At 36.9% G+C, this 24,336-nt stretch overlaps 2 protein-coding genes across 3 annotated transcripts in view; one reads left to right on the top strand and one right to left on the bottom strand.

The window, feature by feature from the left end:
- UBAC2 (UBA domain containing 2) overlaps positions 1-24,336 on the bottom strand; it is a 271,053-nt gene that overhangs the window by 141,924 nt on the left and 104,793 nt on the right. The window lies entirely within an intron of this gene.
- GPR183 (G protein-coupled receptor 183) lies at positions 753-12,389 on the top strand. Of its 2 annotated transcripts, XM_043995828.1 has the most exons (4): positions 753-822; positions 4,674-4,846; positions 6,323-6,499; positions 10,974-12,389. In XM_043995828.1, exon 4 carries the CDS (start codon positions 10,996-10,998, stop codon positions 12,067-12,069), a length of 1,074 nt encoding a protein of 357 aa, XP_043851763.1. In that variant the 5' UTR covers positions 753-822; positions 4,674-4,846; positions 6,323-6,499; positions 10,974-10,995; the 3' UTR covers positions 12,070-12,389. The 2 variants fall into 2 exon arrangements, with proteins under 2 accessions (XP_043851763.1, XP_043851764.1); XM_043995829.1 differs by lacking the exon at positions 4,674-4,846 and having other exon boundaries at positions 769-822.

The following is a 24,336-nucleotide window of genomic DNA, read 5'->3' as shown; positions in this document are numbered from 1 at the left end:
GTGTGTGTGTGTGTGTGTGTGTGTGTGTGAGGGGGAGGGGAGAGATTGAGATTGTCCCTAACTTAACAGGAGACAAAGTAGATTTCTCCACAGGTAAAAGCGATGCTGGACACATGCTTCAGAAAACCTTGATGGGATGCTCTTCAAGTCATCTAAGAGATGCTCCTACTACAAAAAATCTCATCCCTCTCCCTGTCTGCTTTTATTTCTAAAGTGTATCCTCTGGGGGTTTCATAATTGTCAATCTTTACTTTCATACCTAAAAAAACTCTGCCTAAACTACTCCTACATAGTTGGAACAATCTCCCTTCTACTTACTTCATAAGCTCTTAACAATTAAGAGATTCAACAGAGTTCTCATGTAGCAGGTTCCTATGTAGGCTATCTACCATCTTAAAAAAATACATTCATATATAATATGGATAAAAAACATAAAAATAATCCATACTTTATTTTCATGTTGTTACTTGTAAGTCACTTTCAAATAAAATTTTTAAGGTCAAAACTAAAAATTTTACAAAGTTCCACCTAAAGAAATCAGCAATTCATAAATTCCAGGGGACTTTTGCCAGATATTCAAACATCAGCAGGACAAGAGCCATTTCACTTCCCATTTAAAATTACTCATATGTACACCCCAGGGCAACAGATAACCACTATATTCAGTAACAGGATGATGAAAAAAAAAAGGAACACCATAAAAGGATCTCGGTACATGATCTTCCTTCAAACAAATATGACAAGAGCAATGAGCTTCAGTTTCCTACAGTCACTCTACCAGGCATCACTGCTTCACAAAGAACCTAAAAAAATTACTCACATGTAAGTAGAAAATTATTATGCTTTATCTATTTTGCAGGAATTTTATAAAGTCAATGTTTTTCAAATATTTAGTTTCTTAAATAACTAAAAGAATTTCATATACTGGCTAATTATATGCACTTGCATGAAAATGTAATCATATTATTAATTTACACTCTTGCTGCAGGGACCAAAAGATATTACTAATAACCTTTTTTGTTAACAAAGTATAGAAAGGACAGAGAAACATAGCAAAAATGTGTTTGCTTTATTTTTTAATATCATTTGCTTATCTGTGTAGGTATATGAACTGAAAAACTGATAATAGCTTAATAGGCCAATTAATAAAGAAATGTGATATTAAATTGATGTTTTAAAACATAATTATATGTAAACTGTGGATTGAGAACTAACCTTTGAACTTCCTCACTGGAGGAAGAAAGTCTTTTAAAATCAATACTCAAATTGTGTAATGAGTTTAGGACAGTGATATTTCCAAGATTTTTTTCTGTTAGGAATGTAGTTAAGAGAGTTCTTTCCCAAAACATGAACTCCTGAGGTCCAGTTAGGTTCTTTTCATTCCTTTTAAAATCAATCCTTAAAACTCTTAAGCAAGAGGCAGCTAGGTGGTGCAGTGGATAGAGCACCAGCCCTGGACTCAGGAGTACCTGAGTTCAAATCTGGCCTCAGACACTTAACACTTACTAGCTGTGTGACCCTGGGCAAGTCACTTAACCCCAACTGCCTCACTAAAAACAAAAAACAAAAAACTCTTAAGCATTCTCAAAATGCATATATTCTTCTTCTTTATTTTTATTATAAAAGTATTTTATTATTTTCCAGTTACATGTAGAGATCATTTTCAACATCTGTTTTCATAAGATTTCTAGTTTCAAATTTTTCTCCCTCCCTTCCCACCTCCCCAAGACAGCAAGTAATCTGATATAGGTTATATATGTACAATAACATTAAACGTCATTTCTTCTTCTTCTTCTTCTTTGGTGAGGCAATTGGGGTTAAGTGACTTGCCTAGGGTCACACAGCTAGTAAGTGTTAAGTGTCTGAGGCTGGATTTGAACTTGGGTCCTCCTGACTTCAGGGCTGGTGCTCTATCCACTGCGCCACCTAGCTGCCCCTATATATTCTTTTTTTTTGCGGGGCAATTGGGGTTAAGTGACTTGCCCAGGGTCACACAGCTAGTAAGTGTTAAGTGTCTGAGGCCGGATTTGAACCCAGGTACTCCTGACTCCAGGGCTGGTGTTCTATCCACTGCTCCATCTAGCTGCCCCTATATATTCTTCTAAAACAAAAACTGAACTTAATTTTCTCTTATAATTTTCTTGTTATTGAAGTAAAAATATTTTTGGACATAAGATTAAATAATTTTCTCTCTCCCTTTTTAATCTAATTTTTCTTCTTTGAAGAGAATATAAGAATTTAAAGCAGTAAATATTCTGGATTCAGCTTTCTAAATAATTTTATCTTTATTAACCAAATTAATTCTCTGACTATTAATTGTTCTATGTATATTACATAGCCTAACCAACCAAAAGAAACCAAAAAAATTCACTCACTCTTCTGGTCACTCTAAAAACATTATATGGCAAGACTCTTTATAGATACTGAAAGGTTTGCAGAGTTGAATAAGAGAGTGTCCCTGTCCTCAAGGAGTTTATAATCTAGTAGAGGAGATAAGAAATGTAGCATAGAAAAGTCAACACAAAATAAGTGCAGTAAGTGCTAAAAAACTGGATTAGGTTTAACAGGAAATAAAAGGATAAACCTGAGTCTCAACAGAATCTACATGAATGACCAAAGCCTATAACCAGATCTTTAATCAGTATCAGCCCAAAGTAAATAATTCCTGGTAAGCAAAGATATGTGGGTATGTGTGCATGTGGCTTTATGTTCCATTAGGGAATACCTCAAAGAGAGAAAAAAGGAAATATTAAATGATCAAAATTTTTAGAATCTACTTGCAAAGAGATTTTTATAGAATATCCCTATATAGGAAGAATGTATATTTTTACCAATGGATAGAGGTCATGCTTCAGGAAAGTCAAACCACATTTCTAGACATATAGTAGATGCTCTATAAATACTCATGGATTCTCAACTTAAACATTTTTAACACTTCTTACTGTTGCACATAGAATATCTCAATGGCCCTGACAGTAAGAATTTCTAAGTTGAACTGCGTATCTTAAATAAGTTGCTTTCTTCAAAAATTTCAGATAAATGTACTGAGAGCACAAGACAAAATCTAATTAGGGACTTATACTCAAAAAAGCTAGGGGCATCAGAGATTTCTGGATCACTGGGACAACCCAGCATAGCAACATATCTCCAGGAGAGTTCTATCTTCCAGTCTAACCTGTGTTCTTAGGTTCTTTCTCCTACCAAACTTCAACTACACTTTTCCGACTATAAGAGACTGAATAAATTACATTTTTACTATTGAGTTACAAAAAAAAAAATTAGATCTGCTTACAAAAATGGTTTCATCACTACTTGTTTTACAATTATGTTTGCATAGTTCCTGGATTTGTCTTGGCAGGCATACTCCTCCGAAGTATTTTGTATCATCTATGGTTATTATTGTTATTATTATTATTATTATTATTATTATTAGGGCAATGAGAGTTAAGTGACTTGCCCAGGATCACACAACTAGTAAGTGTTAAGTGTCTGAGATCGCATTTGAATTCAGGTCCTCCTGGATCCAGGGCCAGTGCTTTATCCACTGTGCCACCTAGCTGCCCTCCATCACTACTTGTTATTTAGTTCTTTGTCTTCTGGCTAGGTAGTGACTATAAATCAAAATGTGAAACTGCTTCTTGATCTCAAATCAAAAGACAGTTTGGGAGTGGAAGTATAACTAATGGCAATGAAAGTGATTATCTTCAATTATATCCCTGTAAAGTATTCATAATGTCTCATAAGAAATAAATATGTATAAGAATTTTCCTCTTAGAAAATATACAGGAGAGGAAGAAGAAAGTATCTGCATCAAATAGCCACTACTAGATAACAGAAAATCTCAGCCTGAAAATCAAGCAAGCTAGATTCTTGTCTGACTATATAATTTACAGTTCTTGGGCAAATCACAGTATCTTTCCAAACCTCAGTTTCTACATAAGGAAAAGAGAAATATTTAATATCTATCTCTGTCTACTTAGAGGGAGATTATAAATAAATCAATAGTTGGGTTTTAAACAGAAAAGATTACTGTGTAATTAATGTTTATTGAAACACTCTGAACTTAGATCACAAGATTATATAAACACAAGTAAAACCAATAAAGAATCTTACTATACTAGACTGGACACTGTCTTACTATACTTACTAGACACTGTCACACTACAAGTCACATCATGTGCCATGGTAGGGCATCTCTTTCATGAGATAAGTCAATGACTCTGATAATAATGGTTGGCTACCAGACAAATCAATCGTTTTGGTCATAAATAATTAAAAGCTGAATGTAATAAGCTGACATCATAAGTACAAGATAGGAACGGGATGGCCACATAGCAGTTTGTCTGAAGACCGTCTTCTGAACAAGCTTCCGTGGATTTCAAGCTCAGTATGCAGTGTGATATGGCCATTGTAATCCTGGCTTGTATTGAGAGGCATAGTTTTCAAGAACAAGGTGATAATCCTGATAAATTCTGCATAGGTCAGACCACAAGTGGAATCTTGTGTTCAGGTTTGACCGACGCAGCTTAGGAAGAACATTGATAAGCTGCACAGTTCCAAAGGAAGACAAGTAGGATGGTAAAAGGCCTTGAGTACATGCTCAATGTCTATCAGCTGAAGAAAATTAGTATGTCCCATAAAGGAGCAATTAAACTTGTTCTGTTTGGTTCCAGAGGGCAGCACCAGGAGTAAAGGTTGGAAGTACCAAAGAAACAAATTTAGCCTTGATGTTGGGAAAAATTTCCTAGGTCAGAACTGTCCAAAAGTGGAACAGGCCACTTCAGGGAGTAGAGCTTCCCCCACGCATAAGGATTCTTCAAAGAAAGGACAGACAACCACTTGTCAGGTATGGCATAGTGGGGATTACCTTTTTGAGGACAGCATGGAGTAAATGCCCACTAATGCTAAGATCCTGTGATTCATAACATCTATGGTAAAACATAGGGGGCAGCTAGGTGGTACAATGGATAGACTACTGGCCCTGAAGTTGGGAGGACCTGAGTTTAAATCTCACCTCAGACACTAACTGTGTGACCCTGAGCAAGCCACTTAACCACAACTGCCTTAAACATCCGAGGCCCTCTTCAGTTGTCCTGATCTATATCTTGCCACTGGACCCAGATGGCTCTGGAGGAGAGAGTGAGGTTGGTGACCTTGCACAGCCCTCCCTCACTTAAATCTAATTCAGTGCAAGTCATGACACCACCTCCCTATGTCATGTCCTCTTTGGGAACAAAGGTCAAACAACAAGAAGGTAAAGAGCAGAATGGCTATAATCTGCACTAGTGGAGAGAGTACCCAATCCGGATGAAATCACAGATCCTTGAGACAGCTAAATGGTGCAGTCAGTAGATAGCTGTTCTTTAAGTCAAGAAGAACAGGGTTTAAATCCAGCTTCAGACACTTAGTAGCTTTGTGACCCTGGACAAGTCTCTTAACCTTGGTGTGTTTCAGTTTCCTTACCTGTAAAATGGGGATAATAATAGCACTTAGCTCATAGAGTTGTTGTAAGGATCAAATGAAATAAATACACAGTGCTTTGCAAACTTTAAAGTGCTATATAAATGCTTTTATTAAAACAGAATTATGAATAAGTCTTTAAATTTGTAGAGTGGTTTCTTTACAACAACTCTAGGAGGGAGGTAACTTAAATTCATTTTATGGGTGAGGAAAGGAAGACCTGGAGGGGTTAAGTAACTTAACTGTGGTCAGCCAATGACTAGGTACTGGACAGAGCTAGCACCTTGAACCCAAGTCTTCAGATTCCTGGTCTAAAGCACTTTCTTGGGGGGCCCAAGGCAAGCATCATATTGGCATTCAGCCATATTATTACATGTTCTTTTTCGGGGGGGGGGGCAGGGCAATGAGGGTTACGTGACTTGCCCAGGGTCACACACCTAGTAAGCGTCAAGTGTCTGAGGCTGGATTTGAACTCAGGTCCTCCTGAATCCAGGGCTGGTGCTTTATCCACTGCACCACCTAGCTGCCCCCCTGCTATATTATTACATATACTTTAATAGCATACTATAGCAGGCCTTCATTTATTTGCCTTTTTTTGTGTTAAGGTTGATCAGCAATTTTCATACTATACTCTCAGCTTTATAATAAAGAAATTACAAAAGAATCAGTAAAGAAGAGAAGAAAGAGAGCAAGAGAAGCTACAGAGTAATATTGACTCTGTGCTGATCAGGTCATATCTGTCATGCTGAGTTCCTTTCTGGGTACCACATTTCAAAGGGATGTTGACAAGTTGTTTTAAGTCAAAATAAGAAAGACCAGAATGTTGAAAAGTCTTTACAAAAAGTGTTAATGCTTCTTACAGGGAGATGCAAAATACCGTGGCTCATTCGACTAAACAACTCATAAGGAAACTTGGTGTTGTTGAATTCTCTTCTTCTGTTGGACTGTGGTGAGCTATTGGATGTCACTCAACAGCCTCCAATGCAAGAGAAGATAGCCTATGAAAACACTTGACAAATACTAGACCTTAGAAAACCAGGTAATTACAGGAGGGGCTGAGGACAGATTCCTTTTGCTTAACAGGTGTATTGTGCTCAAGGGAACAGAAGGAATAGAGACCTATTATTGCAATCTGATCTCCTGTCACTTTCTGTACTTCCCATCAGCTCCACAATAAAATAAGTTTCCAATGCCTTCCATTCAACTTAATTTTCCAAGTTTCTCATCCCTTCCTGCTGAGCTTTCCTCAGACAGAATTATTTTCCTTTTCCCTTCATTGCCCCCAAAGGACAAGTCAACGAATCAAGACTATTTTAAAAAGTAATGATTATTTGGTGACATAAATATAACCTGTGCTTATATATCTGATTTTGTGCTTCTCTCTTTTCAAATATATCTTCCTTATATCACACGGTATGTCAGATCCTTAGAAAGCTAACTTTTCCTAATGTGTAAGCTATAAATGGGACAGGGCCAGTCTCAAAGGGAGTATAGAAGGCCTATGGGATATCATTTTATAACCACCTGGGGAGGAAAGAAAATCACCCCCCATCAGCTAGATTTTTCAGTTCAAGATTAATTCCTTTAATTTAAGTTATGATTCCTGCTGAAGTACAAATATATCTGAACAAGTAACATTTATAGCTGTTAGTCATTTGAGCCATGACATAAATGAATAAGCTCAGAAGTCCTTAGGTTTCAGGGGCGGAAAGAGAGAAAGAATATGAGGGCATTAAGAACATTTTTGTTGTTGTTTAGTCATTTTTTCAGTCATGTCTGACTCTTTGTGACCCCATCTGGGATTTTCTCAACAGAGATACTAGAGTGGTTTGCCATTTCCTTCTCCAGCTTATTTTCCAGATGAGGAAACTGAAGCAAACAGGGTTAAATGACTTGCTCAGGGTCGAATAGGCAGATCTGAACTCAGGAAGATGAGTCTTCCTGGCTCTAGGCTGGCACTCTATCCACTTCACCATCTAGCTGCCCCTATTAAGAACATAAAGGAAGATAAAGGGTGGGCCACTAAAGGCAACAAAGTGCACAGAATTCACACAAACCACTGACTTCACAATTTACCTAAAGGCTGGCCCTGACTCCAGGTACTTTAGAAAAGTGCATTAGCCTTTTTAGAAAACTAATGTTCCTGTCGGTGCAGGCCAGAGTTCATGTCTAAATGTTTTCAGTATTTTTTAAGTGCATGTACTGAAATGAAAGTAATCAAATATTCTAACTCCTGAAGTAAAAAAAGCAAAATAATCTAGTAATACATATCCAAAATTACACATGATCAGAAGTTGTCCCCCCAAAAAACCTATTTCTAAGACATAAATTAAATTAATCCTTAAATAGTTTCTCTTAAATTCTAGTAAACTAAGTTTTTGCCGTTTTCTTTTCTTTTTGTGTGGCTAGAAAGAGTGTGTCAGTTCAACACGTCTGGTTATGCAAAAATGAGATGATAAAATCAGAAGAGATATGAGCAACTCTATTAACCATTGCCTACCAGGCACACATAGATAAAGACACACACACAGCTCCTCAACCACAGAACATTTACTTACAAATAATTCTACAGATGCTTAGCTCTGGGAGACTTTTGTTGTTCTCAGACCAGTATACTGAAATAAGTGATTTAAAAGAAACAAGCTTTGGTAAAGCAAACAGAAATGACATTTGCCACCTATTTGTTCAAGGAGACTAGTTATGGATAGTTTCTATAGACCTTGTTTGTTGTTTAGATGGGGTTCTACTCCAGTGGAGAAAGCTGTTCTGAGGTACAGAGGAAATCTGCAATTTCCCCTATCACTCTTAATACACATCTGTCAGAGAACTCACTCCACAAACACAAGAAAAATACACAGGTCATGGGGGCTATTTTTTCTCTTTAGCTAGAAAGTACCATGCCCACAGGAACATTTGCATATTCTCAGGAAAGAAGAGTCTTGAGAAAATCTGCTAGGTCCCCCCCCCCCCGCCCCCCGACTTCCCCACCCCCAATCTATTTAAAATGATGTTACCATGCTTTCAGATTCAACGTGGTATAAATACATGAACTGTCTAATAGTTATACAATTAAGAGCACCTGAGACTTAATTAGATAGAGAACAAATTTAGACCCATAAAATAGAATATAAACATGAATGTCTTAGAACCTAGATAAGGGTCTAGGTCAATTCCTATCAAACTTCAAGCAAACTGCTTTGAGAAAAACTGAAGTTAGGTGAACTGACCTGTTCTCTTTTGTTTTGGTTTTTGGTTTTGTTTTGTGTTTTTGTTTCTTGGGTTTGTTTTTTTGTTTTGTTTTGCAGAGCAATGAGCATTAAGTGACTTGTCCAGAGTCTGAGGGCAAATTTGAACTCAGGTCCTTCTGAATCGAGGGCCAGTGCTTTATCCACTGCGCCACCTAGCTGCCCCCGACCTGTTCTCTTTCAACAGTATGTTAGATGGCAGGATTCTGCAGGGAGAATTGAACCATAAAAGTATCCACTTTCCTTTGACTTTTTAAAACTGAGAAATGTGGAAAGGTGTACTATTTTTCTAGTGGACAACATGTCTGGGTCAAACTAAAAAGTCAAAGCTATATTTACAATAACAAATGACTACCTGGGACAAACAAATGTTTAGCTCTGATTTCTATAACTTTGATTTTCTCAGTCACCATAATAATGATTTTATATATAGAGAGAGCGCTGTCAAACTAAGAACTTTATAATGCCCCCTTTTTTTTTTTCCGGTAAGGCAATTGGGGTTAAGTGACTTTCCCAGGGTCACACAGCTAGTAAGTGTTAAGTGTCTGAGGCCGGATTTGAACTCAGGTACTCCTGACTCCAGGGCCGGTGCTTTATCTACTGCGCCACCTAGCTGCCCCTATAATGCCCTTTTAAAATGACATTTCCCAGAAGACTGAGTTTTGAAATATTTTATAAATGATAGCACGAATATTACAAAGGGTGCCATGGCTACAGTTTTTGAAAAGCAGCATTTTACTCAGAAATGAGATTATAAGAAAAGGAAGTTCAAATTTTTACAATGCCTTTTCCTAAACTACACCCTTTGTCTGGAATCCTCATGCCACCTCACCAATTTCCTATTTTCATTTCCTTAATCTATCTTGCATGTAGCCTTTCCCCCAAAATATACTTCTTGTGATTTTCTCATCACCTTGCTTTTATTGTACAAGATATAACTGCAACAAACATTCATTAAACACCTACTACTAAGCACTGTTTTAAGCACTGGGGAAAATATGAAGATTAAATAAGACATGGAGCAGTCCTCGGTTTTAAAGAGCTCACAATCTAGTTGAGAGATACGTTGTAGACAAATAACTATACTATAAAATGATACAAGTTTAGGACATTCCATAAAAGAGGTTACAGATCAAGCAATATACAAGTTTGAGGATGAGGAGAATCATTAATGATTAGAGAAGAATATGGAGATGCTTAATGGAAGAGACAGCATGTAAAGTAGTTTCAAGCATGGACAGGTCTCTTAACAGATCCAAACTGGGGGATGTAATGGGGGGCATAAAAACAAATGGAGTAAACATTAACAAAGGCATGGTGGTAGAAGAACCCAAGCTATGTAAAGAGAGAAAAGAGTGCAATTTGTTTAGAGTATAGCCCAAGTAAAAGGAAAAGTATGGGTGTGCTGAACCATAAAGGTGCTTTGGGTGTAAACGTGCATAGGGAGGATGAATCTTGGTGGTGGTATTTATGAGCTGCTAGATGTAAAGTAAGTAGTATCACTGTTGGAAACACAGAGATTTCCTGCTAATTCCTCAGTCCCCTTGAGAAAACAGATAAGTGTACAAAAGAATCTGGATACAATGGATATCTGATAGGTATCAGGATTCCTTTAAGAAATTACTGCAGGAATAAAAATTTTAAAAATAAATTAAAAAAAAAATTTTTAAAGGAAATTACTGCAGGGAATACACTACTCTGCCATTTCCTCAAATACATGCTTCTCTCGTGTTTCTTAGTGTTTTTCCCTTTTCCTTTAGAACTTAAAAACACCATCTTTAGTTTATCATGAAACTTTGAGCCTGCTTTTCACACTTTTCTGACACAAATCAGATCATTGTGGTAACCCTCACAGTCTTCTAAATGTATGACTAATTTCATTTCCTGGCAGTGATAGGCACCATGTATTAAAAATGCCCAACTGAATTAGGCTTAAAGACATAGTTTTATGCTTGCCTCAGGTGTAGGGGGCTTCACATACTTTATTTTAATCATATAGTGATTCAGAGGGAAGGAGGGGGATTTCTGGCAAGAGACTTGGTCTCATCTATGTGTTTCTCTTGCCCAGGATTTCCCCACCTTTTTACTGAGCTATGATTGTGGCAACATGAATTTTTAATTTCAGACTCTTAGGTTTCATTTGTACAATTGCTGAATTTCATGTCAAAGGGAATAGTTGTCAGGCATAACTACAGACTTCTTCCTCTTAGCAACTGATGATTTATGATGCTTTTAACTAATTATTTGCTTTTACTTTTTTTCCCCTAGAGAACCTGAATTCCAGAAAAAAATGGAAACCTACTTAACAACATCTTTTACAAGTGCTCCAACAAATAATTCATACTGTGACCTTTATGAACACCAAAATACAGCAAAGGTCTTAATGCCCCTTCATTATAGTGTTGTCTTCATCATTGGACTCCTTGGCAACCTATTAGCCTTGATTGTCATTATTCAAAACAGAAAAAAAATCAACTCCACCACTCTCTATTCAATAAATCTCGTCATTTCTGATATACTTTTTACTACTGCTTTGCCAACTCGGATAACCTACTATGCAATGGGATTTGACTGGAGAATGGGTGAAATCTCCTGCAGGATAACCGCTCTTATATTTTACATTAATACATATGCAGGTGTGAACTTCATGACTTGTTTGAGTATTGACAGATTCTTTGCTGTGGTCCATCCTCTCCGATACAACAAGATGAAAAGAATCAAATATGCCAAATGTGTGTGCATTTTTGTTTGGATTCTTGTATTTGGTCAGACACTTCCACTACTCATAAATTCTATGTCAAAGGAAGAAAATGGAAGGATAACCTGCATGGAATATCCAAACTTTGAAGAAATACAAAATCTTCCCTGGATTCTCCTTGGTGCCTGTTTAATTGGTTATGCTATTCCACTTGTAATCATACTGATTTGCTATTCTCAAATATGTTGTAAACTCTTCCAAACTGCCAAACAAAATCCACTAACTGAAAAATCAGGGGTAAACAAAAAGGCTCTCAACATAATTATTCTCATAATTATTGTTTTTATTGTCTGTTTCACACCTTATCATATTGCAATTATCCAACATATGATTAAGAAGCTACAAAAAGAACCAGTCTGTAAGGAACAACACATTTTCCAGATTTCCCTCCATTTTACTGTATGCCTAATGAACTTCAACTGTTGCATGGACCCTTTTATATACTTTTTTGCATGTAAAGGTTACAAGAGAAAGGTTATGAAAATGCTGAAACGTCAAGTTAGTGTGTCAATTTCAAGTGCTGTTAAGTCAGCTCCTGATGAAAACTCACGTGAAATGACAGAAAATCAAACAATGATCCAATCTAAGTCTTTAAATGGAAGGTAATGATTTACAAGAAAAATTTCTGTTCAATTAACTTTTCAGGACCTCTCACTGAGGAACATGACTTTTCAGCATTCAAAATGGGATGGTTACTTATAAAGTAATGGGTATGGAAAAAAGAAAAACACAAAAGCACTGGCCCCAAAGACAGAATGCCATATAACAAAGGCTCTTCAACTATATATAATAATGATGATTCTAAGATGTGATGAATCTGAAAAATTACCCTCTCCAAGATATTTTGAGAACTGGACCAACTGAGCCAAGAAAAGAAAAAAGTCATTTAAGAAATGCAGAAGGATCTGAGTGCCAACAACGGAAAAACCAACAATGAAATGTTGTTGGTTTTTTTTTTGGTTTTTTGTTTTTTTTGGTGAGGCAATTGGGGTTAAGTGACTTGCCCAGGGTCACACAGCTAGTAAGTGTTAAGCATTTGAGGCCAGATTTGAACTCAGGTGCTCCTGACTCCAGGGCTGGTACTCTATCCACTATGCCGCCTAGCTGCCCCAAAATGTTGTATTAAAGTAAATTATATCATTATCTCCAAGGATCCATGATTTCCCTATTGTGAGGAACTCCAGTTGTTCCAAGTGTTTAGGTGTAGGAAATCCCTTCACCTAAAGTCCACTTGTAACTCAGTAAGTAAGTTCTAGGGAATTGCTTGAGGCATTGAAAGGTTATATGTCTTGTCCAGTATGTGTTAATTGATCACCTACCTTGTAATAAAATAATAAAATGGAATTCCATTTGCATGGACTTATTTTAATATGAAAGTTCCTGTATAACAATTACTGATGACTGTCATTTATAAAATTTAAACTCTTACTATAAAGACATTTATGTAAATAGACACTGATGAAATTGTAGTAAGAAATAGTAATTTCTTTTTAAGATAACTATTATCTCACATGTATAGACTTTTAACTTTGGAATAAAGAAATGAGTTTTATATCTCATAGAAACAATATGAAACCTTCAAATGAACTATAATAATTAAAAATTCTACTTTGTAAATGAGAAATAATATCTGTAGAACAGAATCCCTCTACTACTGCCAACTATGTTTTTGTATTAATGAAGACTAAGAATTAATATGCCTTATCAGTAACATGTAAAAAGTCAGAAGATTGATTAAATTGGCTATATGAGATCACTGAAAGAATTAATTGCCCTAGGTGGACTAATCCCTGATTTTGTGTTAAGAAATATTTTGTTTTCTTTTTAAAAAAGATGTTATAAGTCTAATGACCATCATCATCAACAATAACAACAAAAACCAAGTCACCATGTAAAATAACCAGAAAATTTGTATTTAAGAGAAGAGAAACAAATCAATTTTTTTTAAAAAAGCAAAAATTATTTAATCTGAGTTCCCTTCCAGGTACATCTTCCTTTCTTTCTAATAAATTTGCGGCAAATATGTACATCTTGTATATTTTCAATGTAAAAAATGTTAATATATCTGCTTTGAAATGTATCTTTTTCTAATCCTGGATACTCACTCAAGAATATGTATATTTGGGATTTTTTAATCACAAAACTTTATTTCAAACCAGTGTTTCAGAATAAAGAGCTGAATATTTCAAAATTAAGATTCTGTTCCTTAATGCTCCCAATCCTCTCTCTTTCCAAGAGGCTTTCAGGAACATGACATCAGCAGAGAGGTAAGAACAGCAGTGCTGGGGCAGCTAGGTGGTGCAGTGGATAAAGCACAGGCCCTGGATTCAGGAGGACCTGAGTTCAAATCCAGCCTCAGACACTTAACAATTACTAGCTGTGTGACTCTAGGCAAGTCACTTAACCCCAACTGCCTCACCAAAAAAAAAAAAAAAATAAAAGAAAAAAAAGAAAAAAAAAAAAGAACAGCAGTGCCAGGAGTAGAATTTAGCAGCAACAGCTGAAGCAATGAAAAGCAGGGGGTACCGGCTTTAGCTATAAGCCAAGCAGCCAGTCCAGGGCTTGGGGAGAGTAAAGGGGAGAAAAGGGAGGGTAGTCGCAAGATGTTCCTCATCTGTAAAATGGGGATAATACCTACCTTAAAGGCTGTGAGAAAATCATGACAGAAAAGAGGGGTTACTACCTGGCTGGAGCCAGGAGACAGAGATAATCCCAGAGGACGAGATTATCATACCAAGGGCTGTAGCCTTCGACCCCAGAGCTCAGGAAATGGAATACCAACTGTTTTGGTATCCCCACCCTAAAACTGTAACTTTCCAGTTTCGGGTCCCTCCACCCACCCAATCTATCCTCAGTAAAAGCTTTGCCTTCCCTCTGGTTCTGGGAGGAAAATGTTTCTAGGCTTTTCCTCCCTGAGAGCTAGGTCTTTCACTTTCCTCTCAGTCACATTCTCTAGCACTAAATTAAAAACGACTTTAATTCTGGGGTGGGGGGAGAAATGAGAGGTTGTGTTTTTTGGTATGTTTTTTTCTTTTTTTTGCATGCTGGGGATAATTTTATTCTCTCACTGGTAAGTAGGAGTCTTTAATTTTGTACATCTTCAATTAGGATTACCAGAAGTAGGACAAAAAAGATGTCATTTGTACACTCATGACTCATGAAATTAGTTTCTATGTCAGTCAGCCAGCATAGATTTTTCACCAGAATGCAAAACAGGGGTAGAAAAAGGAGCTGTGATGGGCAAATGAAGAATCCTGATACTCTAGTTCACTAAAATGACAGTAAGTATCAAGTAACTTGAAAAACTACTATGGGTCATATTTTCAATATGAAAAATTAGATGTCTCATTTGCAACCTCAATTTTCTTTAAGGTCTGATTAAAGTATTTTTGCCCCCTGCTGTATAATTTAACACAACTGAGTTAATGTGCATAGATTATTTCTGGATGGGTAAAACACAAGGAAATGTGGAACCTCAAAAAAATGTCCAAAAGTCACTATCTTCCCAATAGACTGGGGAGAAAAGTGGAGACAAGAACTGCAAGGAAATAGTAAAGATGCCCAAATGCCCAATGCCTTTACCTTGCTGCATCTAAACATCTTGCCTTTGTTTTTTTCATATGTCAAATGATGGTGGTGGTAATGATGCTGATGCTGATGGTAGTAGCGAACATTTCTGCAACGCTTTAAAATTATTTCACTGTAACCTTGCAACAATCCAGTGTAGTAGATTCTATATGAATTATAATTCCTATTTTTATAGATGTGAAAACTAAAGTTTTGGAATTAACTTTCTAAGTCACTTTAAGTGACTTGTCTATGGCACAGTGAAAGCCATTTGAAACATTCATAATGTTTTTCACACTAGTGCAAGAGATGAAGCATGTGATTTTCCTTCCTTCTCCTTTAGGAGAACATGAGGTCCTTGAGGGTCTACAAGAAATATTTCATTTTTTACTTTTTGATGCCCTAGTGCCTAGCATAATGTTGCCCCATATGTGTTGAATTAAGGTGATGTTCAAGTTCAGCACACTTTCAATTATTCCCACTCTTGTACCACCTACTTCACCAGGGTATTATTAGAATGCTATAAAAAAATTATACCAAGAGACCAAAGATGAGAAGTTTTTATGATGTATAACTAGTACAAAAGACCATTCACTTCTGTATTGTCACGAACACAATTAAAGCTATTTGAACCATTTGTGATGTTAGCACTAGTGCAAAGAAAGAGGGATGTGATTTTCTTTTTTTCCTCCTCTTCTGTCACAGGATTTAATGACAGATGATTCAGTTCGACTATGGGAAGGTTTTAAACTAACTGTAAAATTGTGACTATTCCTTTATGAGGTTATAAGCAAGTCCTTTGAGGAAATGAGTGGGTACACCTGAACTGACTCAGTAAACATATTAGCCACACCTCTGGGGGCTTTAAATAGCTAAATCCAGGAAGTGCAGGCAGTACAGGGTCCAGAGCACTTTGTGGAAGAGAAGCCTGCTGGAAAAATCTTTTTGTTCCCCACCTTTCTGTGGTGTCTAGCAGAGACTTGCCCAGAGGAAGACAGCTCTGCCAGCTCTTTGGGAGTTCACTGATTGGAGAGATTTCAAGCTATAATAAAAGGAACAGAGAAAGATACGACAGGCAGACATAGCTAGAAATACAGATTAGAAACAGCTTCAAGAAACAGACTTTTAGAGATGGCTAAGGCCTCGAGAGAGGACCCATTCTAGCAATTGGGAGGTGAGCGGTGGAGAGGAGCAGCCTTCTAGGAACCAGCAGAGATGAGCTATGTAAAGGCAAGTATAAAAGGACTCTGTGAAAAGAAAGGACTTCCAGGCCTTGCAGAACCAAGAGCTCTGAGTAGCTTTCATCACACTTGCATTTCACACATGTGCCACTGTACTCTAAATTTAAACCCACTCTTTCCATGGACATGGTATTTATTTGTGGGAGATTGTGCCCCAGGTTTATGAGGGGAACGTTTTTCAGCTATTATTTTTACTCTGCCATCTGAGTAAATGCCTTTTGGGGGTGGGGGCAATGAGGGTTAAATGACTTGCCCAGGGTCACATAGCTAGTAAGTATCAAGTGTCTGAGGTTGGATTTGAACTTAGGTACTGAATCCAGGGCTGGTGCTTTATCCACTGTACCACCTAGCTGCCCCCTGAGTAAATGCCTTTTTAAAGAGTTAAATGTCAACTGGCTGATTGTTAAGGGGAATACAGCAGTAGGAGTTCATGAGCTATAATTCTAGAAGGGCAGCTCCAAAGGGTACTCCTAAAACCCTAGCAGCAGTTGCCCCTGGGTGCCCAACCCAGGAAGGCAAGTTGGGAAACTATCCCAGAGAAGATACTATAGTAAAATCAAAAGAAAGGGTGATAATAAAAATGAGAGATATGATTTACTAAGTACCTAATTGCATATGATATTATAACAGGTACTGAACAAAACTTATATGCACATTTTGCTTATGCTCTTGCTTCCAATTTAATCTGAGCATTTAAACATATAAAATATCAACAAAATAGTAAAATTAAAACAATAAGTCAATGAAGTTAGCTGATAGAATAAGTAGATTTTTTCATTTTCAAATTAAGTGTAAAAAGACATAGACTCCCTTTTTAGGAAAAAAAATGTGTTTCAGTAATTAAGTATAATTATTACAGAGTATCTGTTTACACACACACACACACACACACACACACACACACACACTTTTAAAAGAGGAAGCACACACCTTAAAATAGCTGCTAAAATTCTACTTTAGTTACTTTGTAGTTCATGATAATTTAAGATATTCTATAAAAACATTAAGATGTGTTTTTTAAAAAAAATCCCAAGGTAAAAAAAGAAGGAAACAACAATCACAAGGTTAGGAAGTGATCTTTGTAAGATCATTCAGGTAGAAATATATTTAAATTTTCTTTCATTCAGGTATAATTATACTCAAATTTTCCTATAAGAGTTGCTGATCTTTTTTCTTGAAAATTTCCAAAAGGCAAGTTCCACTTTCAATTAGTCAAAAGGGAATCAAAAGGAACCAAATTCTATAAACTGTAATTTTGATGAAATATATGGTTTCTAAAGGAGTCGTTTTTCATTATAATCCAGTCTTTCTAGGACTGACTCCTGCCCCAGAAATTCATCCTTAAAGAAGCACCAAAGACAAAGTTATTCTGAAATACAATTTTGAAACCCACAATATGCCACAGAACTGTTCTTCACATTGAAGAATTCTGCCCAGTTCTTCCCCACATGTGGGCTCCTTCTATCTACAGGACATTTCACCAGCACTCAAACTCCACATGTCCAAAGACAAACTCATTACCTGCATCCTTGCTCTCCCTCATCTCTGTAAATGGCAATAGCACATCCAGTTTGAAACCCAGTGGCCGCCTTTCTTTCATCTGCCATATCCAGTTAGTTATCAGATACAAGAGATATTTTTTTCTGTTTCTCCTATCCAACTATCTATCTCTATTCCCAATGTCATGACTTTAGTCCAAGAGCTTATTTCCTCATTTCCTAATAACTCTAAGAGCTTCCTGGATGACCTTCTTGTCTTTAATATTTCCTATTTCCAATTACATGACCATCTATTTAGAGTTAGAAGAGATTTTAGAGGTCATCTAGTGCAAACACCTAAAGAACCCAAGATCATACAGGAGGATAGTAAGTGGCATACCTGGGATGCCAGACCAGTTGCCCCCACTCCGAATCCAGCACTTTATCCCTAAATACTACCATCCCTTTCTTAAATCCTTTTATTGGCATTTTCCAGCTATAGAACCTGTAGTAACAGCTCACAATTTACATCAAGGCTACGCTCATCCACTTGGTTTTCAGTGCCCTCCATCATCTGACCTCACACTACCTGTCCAAACTTATTCATCTTTAAACTTTACTAAGTTCCTACTGGTCCAGGCTGCTGGTCTCTCTGTTCCTTGAATATACCATGTTAATTCCTATTCTACTTACTATTATTAGCATTCCCTGGAACACTTTGCCTCCATCTAGCCAAACCCTATACATCCTTTAAGGTCCCAGGTTAAGTACGACTTCTTCTATAATGCTTTTCTTGATGATTTCAAGTGAATGAGAATTACTATCCCTAAATGTATAATAGCACCTTAGTACATGAGCCAGGGAAAGGGAAAAATTAATACTCTGATAAGGTCTCATGGTTGTTTTTTTAATTAAACATACACTTTGAAACTGAGTTCCAAATTCTCTCCTTCCCATCCATTGAGAAGACAAGCAATGATACCCATTATATACCTATTTTACCAGTAAGAAGTCATCTCATATGGTTTAAGGAGCCTTGAATTAGCAGTCAACATACACTGGATCTACTTTTAATTTCTGCCTATAATTACCATGTAATCTTGGGTAAGTCAAAGCATCTTTGATCCTCAGTTACCTCACCTGCCTATATAATCTTGAACATGGTCTTCCAGATCTTATTTAAACAACTCTACATTTTAATATTTCATATATATTAGTCCTATCTCCCCAAAACAAAGCAAGCTCTTAAAGAATAGAAATCATGTCGTATCCATCTTTTTATTCTCTCCACAGATCCTAGTGCAGTCCTTTGCACACAGTAAGTGCTCACCTACTTTTTGCTGATCAGAAAGGCACTTTAATCAAGGAAATTCCTCCCTCATGATAGAAATCAGGAGGAGAGTAGTTTTATCATACACTTTATGATAACTGGAGCTAGAGTACACATGTTCTTATGATGTAAGCTAAAGTGCCCTGTTAACTCATTAGGATTCTTTTTTTTTCCTAGAAAGAAAAAGAGAAAGTATTTTGCCAATAGTAAAGAGATTTGACTAACTCTGTCCTCTCTTTCTACCACAGCCAGGAGAAGGCAATTGACAGTGCTTTTCAATGAATAAGAAACTATGAGCTCTAAGGATAGTTATATGAAGACATACAGAATACATTTAATTTTTTTTCTTCATTAAGTTAACAAGCATTGATTAAATGTTTACATTGTGATTTCATTCCTCTCATTTCCCCAGGACATTTTCTCCCACAACAAAAAACTCTTCCCTCAGGAAATTCACTTCATTCCAGGACTACTTCCATTGGACATATTCTTTCCCCTGAGGCTTTACCTTCTGATTAGCTGGTTTCTGTCAGAACCTTTCATTTAAGGAGGAGGCGCAGGCCAACCACGTCTTAGCCCTCTCCATGCAACACTACTGAGTCATTTGCAAAGGACTTTCTCCACCATGATCCCTCATAGGATATTTTATCCTTCCCCTCCCCTTTTCAGCTCCCTTTACAGTGTTGTCATTCCCTGTTAGAATGTAAGCTCCTTGAGGGCAAGGACTTTGATTCTGCTTCTTTGTAGTTCCAGAACTTAGCACAGTGTCAGGCACACAATAAGCACATGAATACTTCTTGGCTGACTGCTGACTGACTGATTTCTAGGCACTATAATAAGTACTGAATTTACAAAGATAGGTAAAATAACAGTCCCTACCTTCAAGGAGCTCATTTTAATGAAGGAGATAACATATAAAAAAACTACATACAAAAGATATACAAATATTTCCAAATGGAAATATTATAGAACTGCAATCAACACAATGGCCGACCATGACTCCAGAGAGCTCATGATGAAGCATGCTGCCCACCTTCAAAAGAGAGATGATAAGACTCAGGATACAGAATGAAACATATTCACTGGACAAGGCAATGGAGGAATTTGTTTTGCTGGTTTATGCATATTTATTACAAGGATTTTGTTTTTCTTTTTGTTTTCAATGGGGAAGAATGGAAGGCAGAAAAAACAGATCTTTAAGTGAAAAGAATTAAAATTTTAAAATATGTTTACATATATGAACTTTCATAATGGAAGAACAAGATAATTTCATAATCAGCAGTGAGAGAGGGAGAAGAAAAGGGATAGAAAAAGATCTCCAGATGAAGGTGGAATTTTGTTACATCAGTGTAACTCTCCTTCTATAGTTGTCTTACCGCTCATTTAACACTTGCCATAATATTTTCTATCATTGCTTACTGTGAGAAAATGGGTAGTTGTCTCCTCTCAATGAGGATATAACAGTCAATCATACTCTTCCTGACCTGTTTTTAGGACAAAGGTCTCAGATCTCCTCCTCCCTCTCTGGCTAACAAAATAACATGGTTCAAGGAGCCCTGGTCTCAATAAGGTGGGCTCCTGAGTTATGCCCATATAAGGAAGAACTGATTAGGGATGGAAATACTGCATTCTGATTAGCTAGTTTTTGCCCATAGATTGTAACCCTTGAGTAATCGGACCAATGATGAAAAAGGGGAGGGTCCATTTGTATTGGGAACTAGGGTTTAAAACAGGGCCTTCGAGCCCCCTTTCTTTGCACCCACTAGCTGCACACTAGGATGCCTGCTTCTCATGAGAAGGAAATAAAAGAGCCTTTGTCACATTGCTGCTGAGTTCCTGAGAATTACTGAGAAGAGGATTGTTTTCCCTCACACTTACCTTTTTAATAATAGGAAATTTTAATACTGGAATTAGAAAGCAGCATGGTACCAAGGAAAGAAAACTGGACTTCAAGTCAGAGGGTTGAACTAAATGGCCTGAGCAATCTCATTTAACCTCCAAATTTTGTAATTCTTGGTTCAAAACCTAGTTCTGCCTGTGTGATCTTGGGAAAGTAATTTAATTTGTCCAGGTCTCAGTTTCCTCATCTATAAAATAAGAGGGTTGGATGAGATGACCTCTTAGGTTCCTCTTAGTTCTAAACTGAGGGTCCTGCATGTAGTGCTTTATAATTCACAAACTGATTACGCTTATGTTGTCTAGTTTCCCCTACCTAGAGTATAAGCTTCTTGAGGCTAGGAATGGTGGAATACTTCTTTTTTACTTTCCACAGGGCCTAAGAGTGCTACAGATACAGGAAATACTTAATTGGATTGAATAAGCTTTCACACCATGTGAGAAATATTTGGTTTCTCACTCTGGTAAGAAAAACTCTTTCCAGGCAGTTTTCGAGAAAGAAAATGTGTCATCAGAATGAAACTGTGATATCTGAGCTTTAGTCCTACTCTAAGAAAAGTCATATTTTTGATGTATCCTTATTGTTTGAGAATGTCTGTAATCACAAATGTTTTCTTTCTGTATTAGTGTGATACATTTCTCATTGTGTTTAGTGCTTCCTCTATTATACTGTAAAAATAAATTTAAAAATAAATAAAAATAAATAAGGTGGTGTTCTGTTCAATTCAATAAACACTTTTCTGTAAGGCCTTGTTCTGGGCTCTGAGGAAGAAACTACAAAGATTAAATAAACCATTGTTATTGCTCTCACGAACCTTGCCTGTTCAATCAGGAAGATAATTTAACACCGAACAAGAGTTCCAATTCTTTTTTTGTGTCTTGGACCCATGTGGCAATCTGATAAAGCCTATGGATACCTCAGAATGTTTTAAATAACTGAAGGAAATGCTAAATTTAGATTAGAGGTCAATGAACATAAAGGACTCCCTGAAACCTATCAGGGAACCCTTGGGGGACCATGAACTCCAGATTAAGAACTCCTGAAATAAGGGATAGAAGAGGAGAAAGGGAGGAGAGGAAGAAGAGAAGGAGAAAGAGAAGAATTCTTATGTGAAGTCTAAGAATAATAATTTCTAACTGATGGCATCATGAAAGGTATTTGAGCTAGGTCTAAAGGATAGGTAGAAATTTTAAAGCAATTAGAATAGGACATGGCATAAAAAATGCTCCAAATCACCAATAATAAGAGAAATGCAAATTAATGCAACTCTAGGATTCCACCTCATAACCATCAAATGTACAAAGTTGACCAAAAAGGATAAATGCAAATACTGGAGGAGCTGTGGGAGAAAAGGTACATTAATGCACTGCTGATTGAACTATGAATGGACCTAGTCATTCTGGAAAGCAATTTGTAACTATGCCCTCCAAAAAGCTATTAAACTGTGCTATAACCTTTGACCCCAGTGATTCCACTACTAGGTCTATACCCCAGAGAGATTGAAGAAAGAAGCAAAGGACCTAGGTGAACAAAAATGAAGTTCTTTTTGCAAAAAACTGGAAAATGAGGGAGTGATATTCAGTTAGGAAATGGCTGAACATGTGATGTTAATGTTATGGAATACTATTACTGTGCTGGAAGAAATGATGGAGACAATTTCAAAGAAATCTGAAAAGACTTGTATAAAGTGATTGTGAGAATGGGAATACCGCCCCCTGCTGGAGAAAGACTGTGGGGAAGCCCTGCCATGATGAGAAGCCTGGTGAGGACAAGTCAGGTGGTCTCCCACAGGAAACAGGGTCGTCCACACACACAGCCCCAAGCTAATTGGCTGGCAGCCCTGATTGACAGAACTAACAGGCAGTTCTACAGATAAAAGCCCGCCAGCTTCCGGATGCCAAAGACCACCTGACTTGTCTCCATCATTTCTTCCAGCACAGTAATAGTATTCCTTTACATTAACATCACATGTTCAGCCATTTCCTAATTGTCCCAGAGATTTAGAGTCTAATTCCCATTAACAAAAACTGTTTTGGTTTTTTTTGAAAAGAGGATGTTAATCTCTTTTCTTACCCCAATATTACGGTGAGCCACCCAATTAACTCTCCCCATACTAAATTTGGCCCTTACATGATGCAGAGAAAGTAGGAACTATCTTTTGCCTTTCTTTGTATACTCAGCACTTAGCAAAATGCCCAATACATAGGGGGAATTAATAAATGTTTACTAGTTGAATGATTGAAGTGAACAGAACCAGGAGAACAATTTATATAATAATAATACTGTAAAGACACCTTTGAAAGTCTTGGGAATTCTGATCAATTCAATGGCAAACCATGATTCCAGAAGACTCATAATGAAACAGGCTATCCACCTTGGATGAAGAGTTGATGGACTCAGATGGAGATTGTGTCTTTTTTTTTTTTTTGCCATGGCCAATGGTCAATGTGGAAATTTGTTTTGCTCAACAATACATGTTTATAACAGGAATTTTTTCACATTTTCACAAAGAAGGGGAGAAGTAAGATTTTTTTGTTTGTTTTGTTTTTGTTTGGTTTTTTTTTTTGAGGGGCAATTGGGGTTAAGTGACTTGCCCAGGGTCACACAGCTAGTAAGTGTTAAGTGTCTGAGGCCGGATTTGAACTCAGGTACTCCTGAATCCAGGGCTGGTGCTCTATCCACTGCGTCATCTAGCTGCCCCGAGAAGTAAGAGTTTTGATTGAAAAATAACATTTAATTTTTAAAATTGTGAATGTAGGCAGCAAATATTTTGAGAAGGGGTCCATAAAATAAAAGTGATGAAAAGCACCCTTGATTATTCATCTAAAATTTTAGATTATATGACCAGTACTACAAATATGAGATTTTTGTCCAAAAATCTTTTGTTGGCATACTACTGGAGAAACTAAATGATATTAACATTCTCATTATAATTTTCATGAATTATAAACAAGTTGTAATCAAAGAGATGTAATGACAGAAAAGTGGGGCAAGATAGTTATGTAATAAGAGCAACAGATAGCATATACAGAGCCTGTGTGCCATACTGTAAAGGCTAGAGACCTAGAGGAAGAACTCCTGTATACTGTTTGGACTCTGTGAAGGATTTATGAGAACACATGGATTAAGTGTAGAAACAGGAAGAGAAGGCAAAAGATCAGTGGCATAAACCACTGAAGTGAAGGAGTGAGTAGGACCACAATGATGGGGTCACAGCCCTGAATTCAGTACTTAAGTAACCAGCATTTGACCAAAAAAGAAGAAAATAATTTTAAAGGTCCAAGTCATCAAAACAGAGCCTGCATTTCCCAGCATTAACCAGGACTTACAAAGACTGAGAACGTTACTGTCATTCTTTCG

The sequence above is a fragment of the Dromiciops gliroides genome, chromosome 3 (genome assembly GCF_019393635.1).
Source record: "Dromiciops gliroides isolate mDroGli1 chromosome 3, mDroGli1.pri, whole genome shotgun sequence".
Lineage (NCBI taxonomy): Eukaryota > Metazoa > Chordata > Mammalia > Microbiotheria > Microbiotheriidae > Dromiciops > Dromiciops gliroides.
The sequence above is the reverse complement of the archived record's forward strand: the minus strand, read 5'-3'. Positions and strand labels throughout refer to the sequence as shown.

Excerpts from the sequence above, each read along its gene's own strand:
- GPR183 (XM_043995828.1), top strand. The coding sequence starts at position 10,996 with ATGGAAACCTACTTAACAACATCTTTTACAAGTGCTCCAACAAATAAT.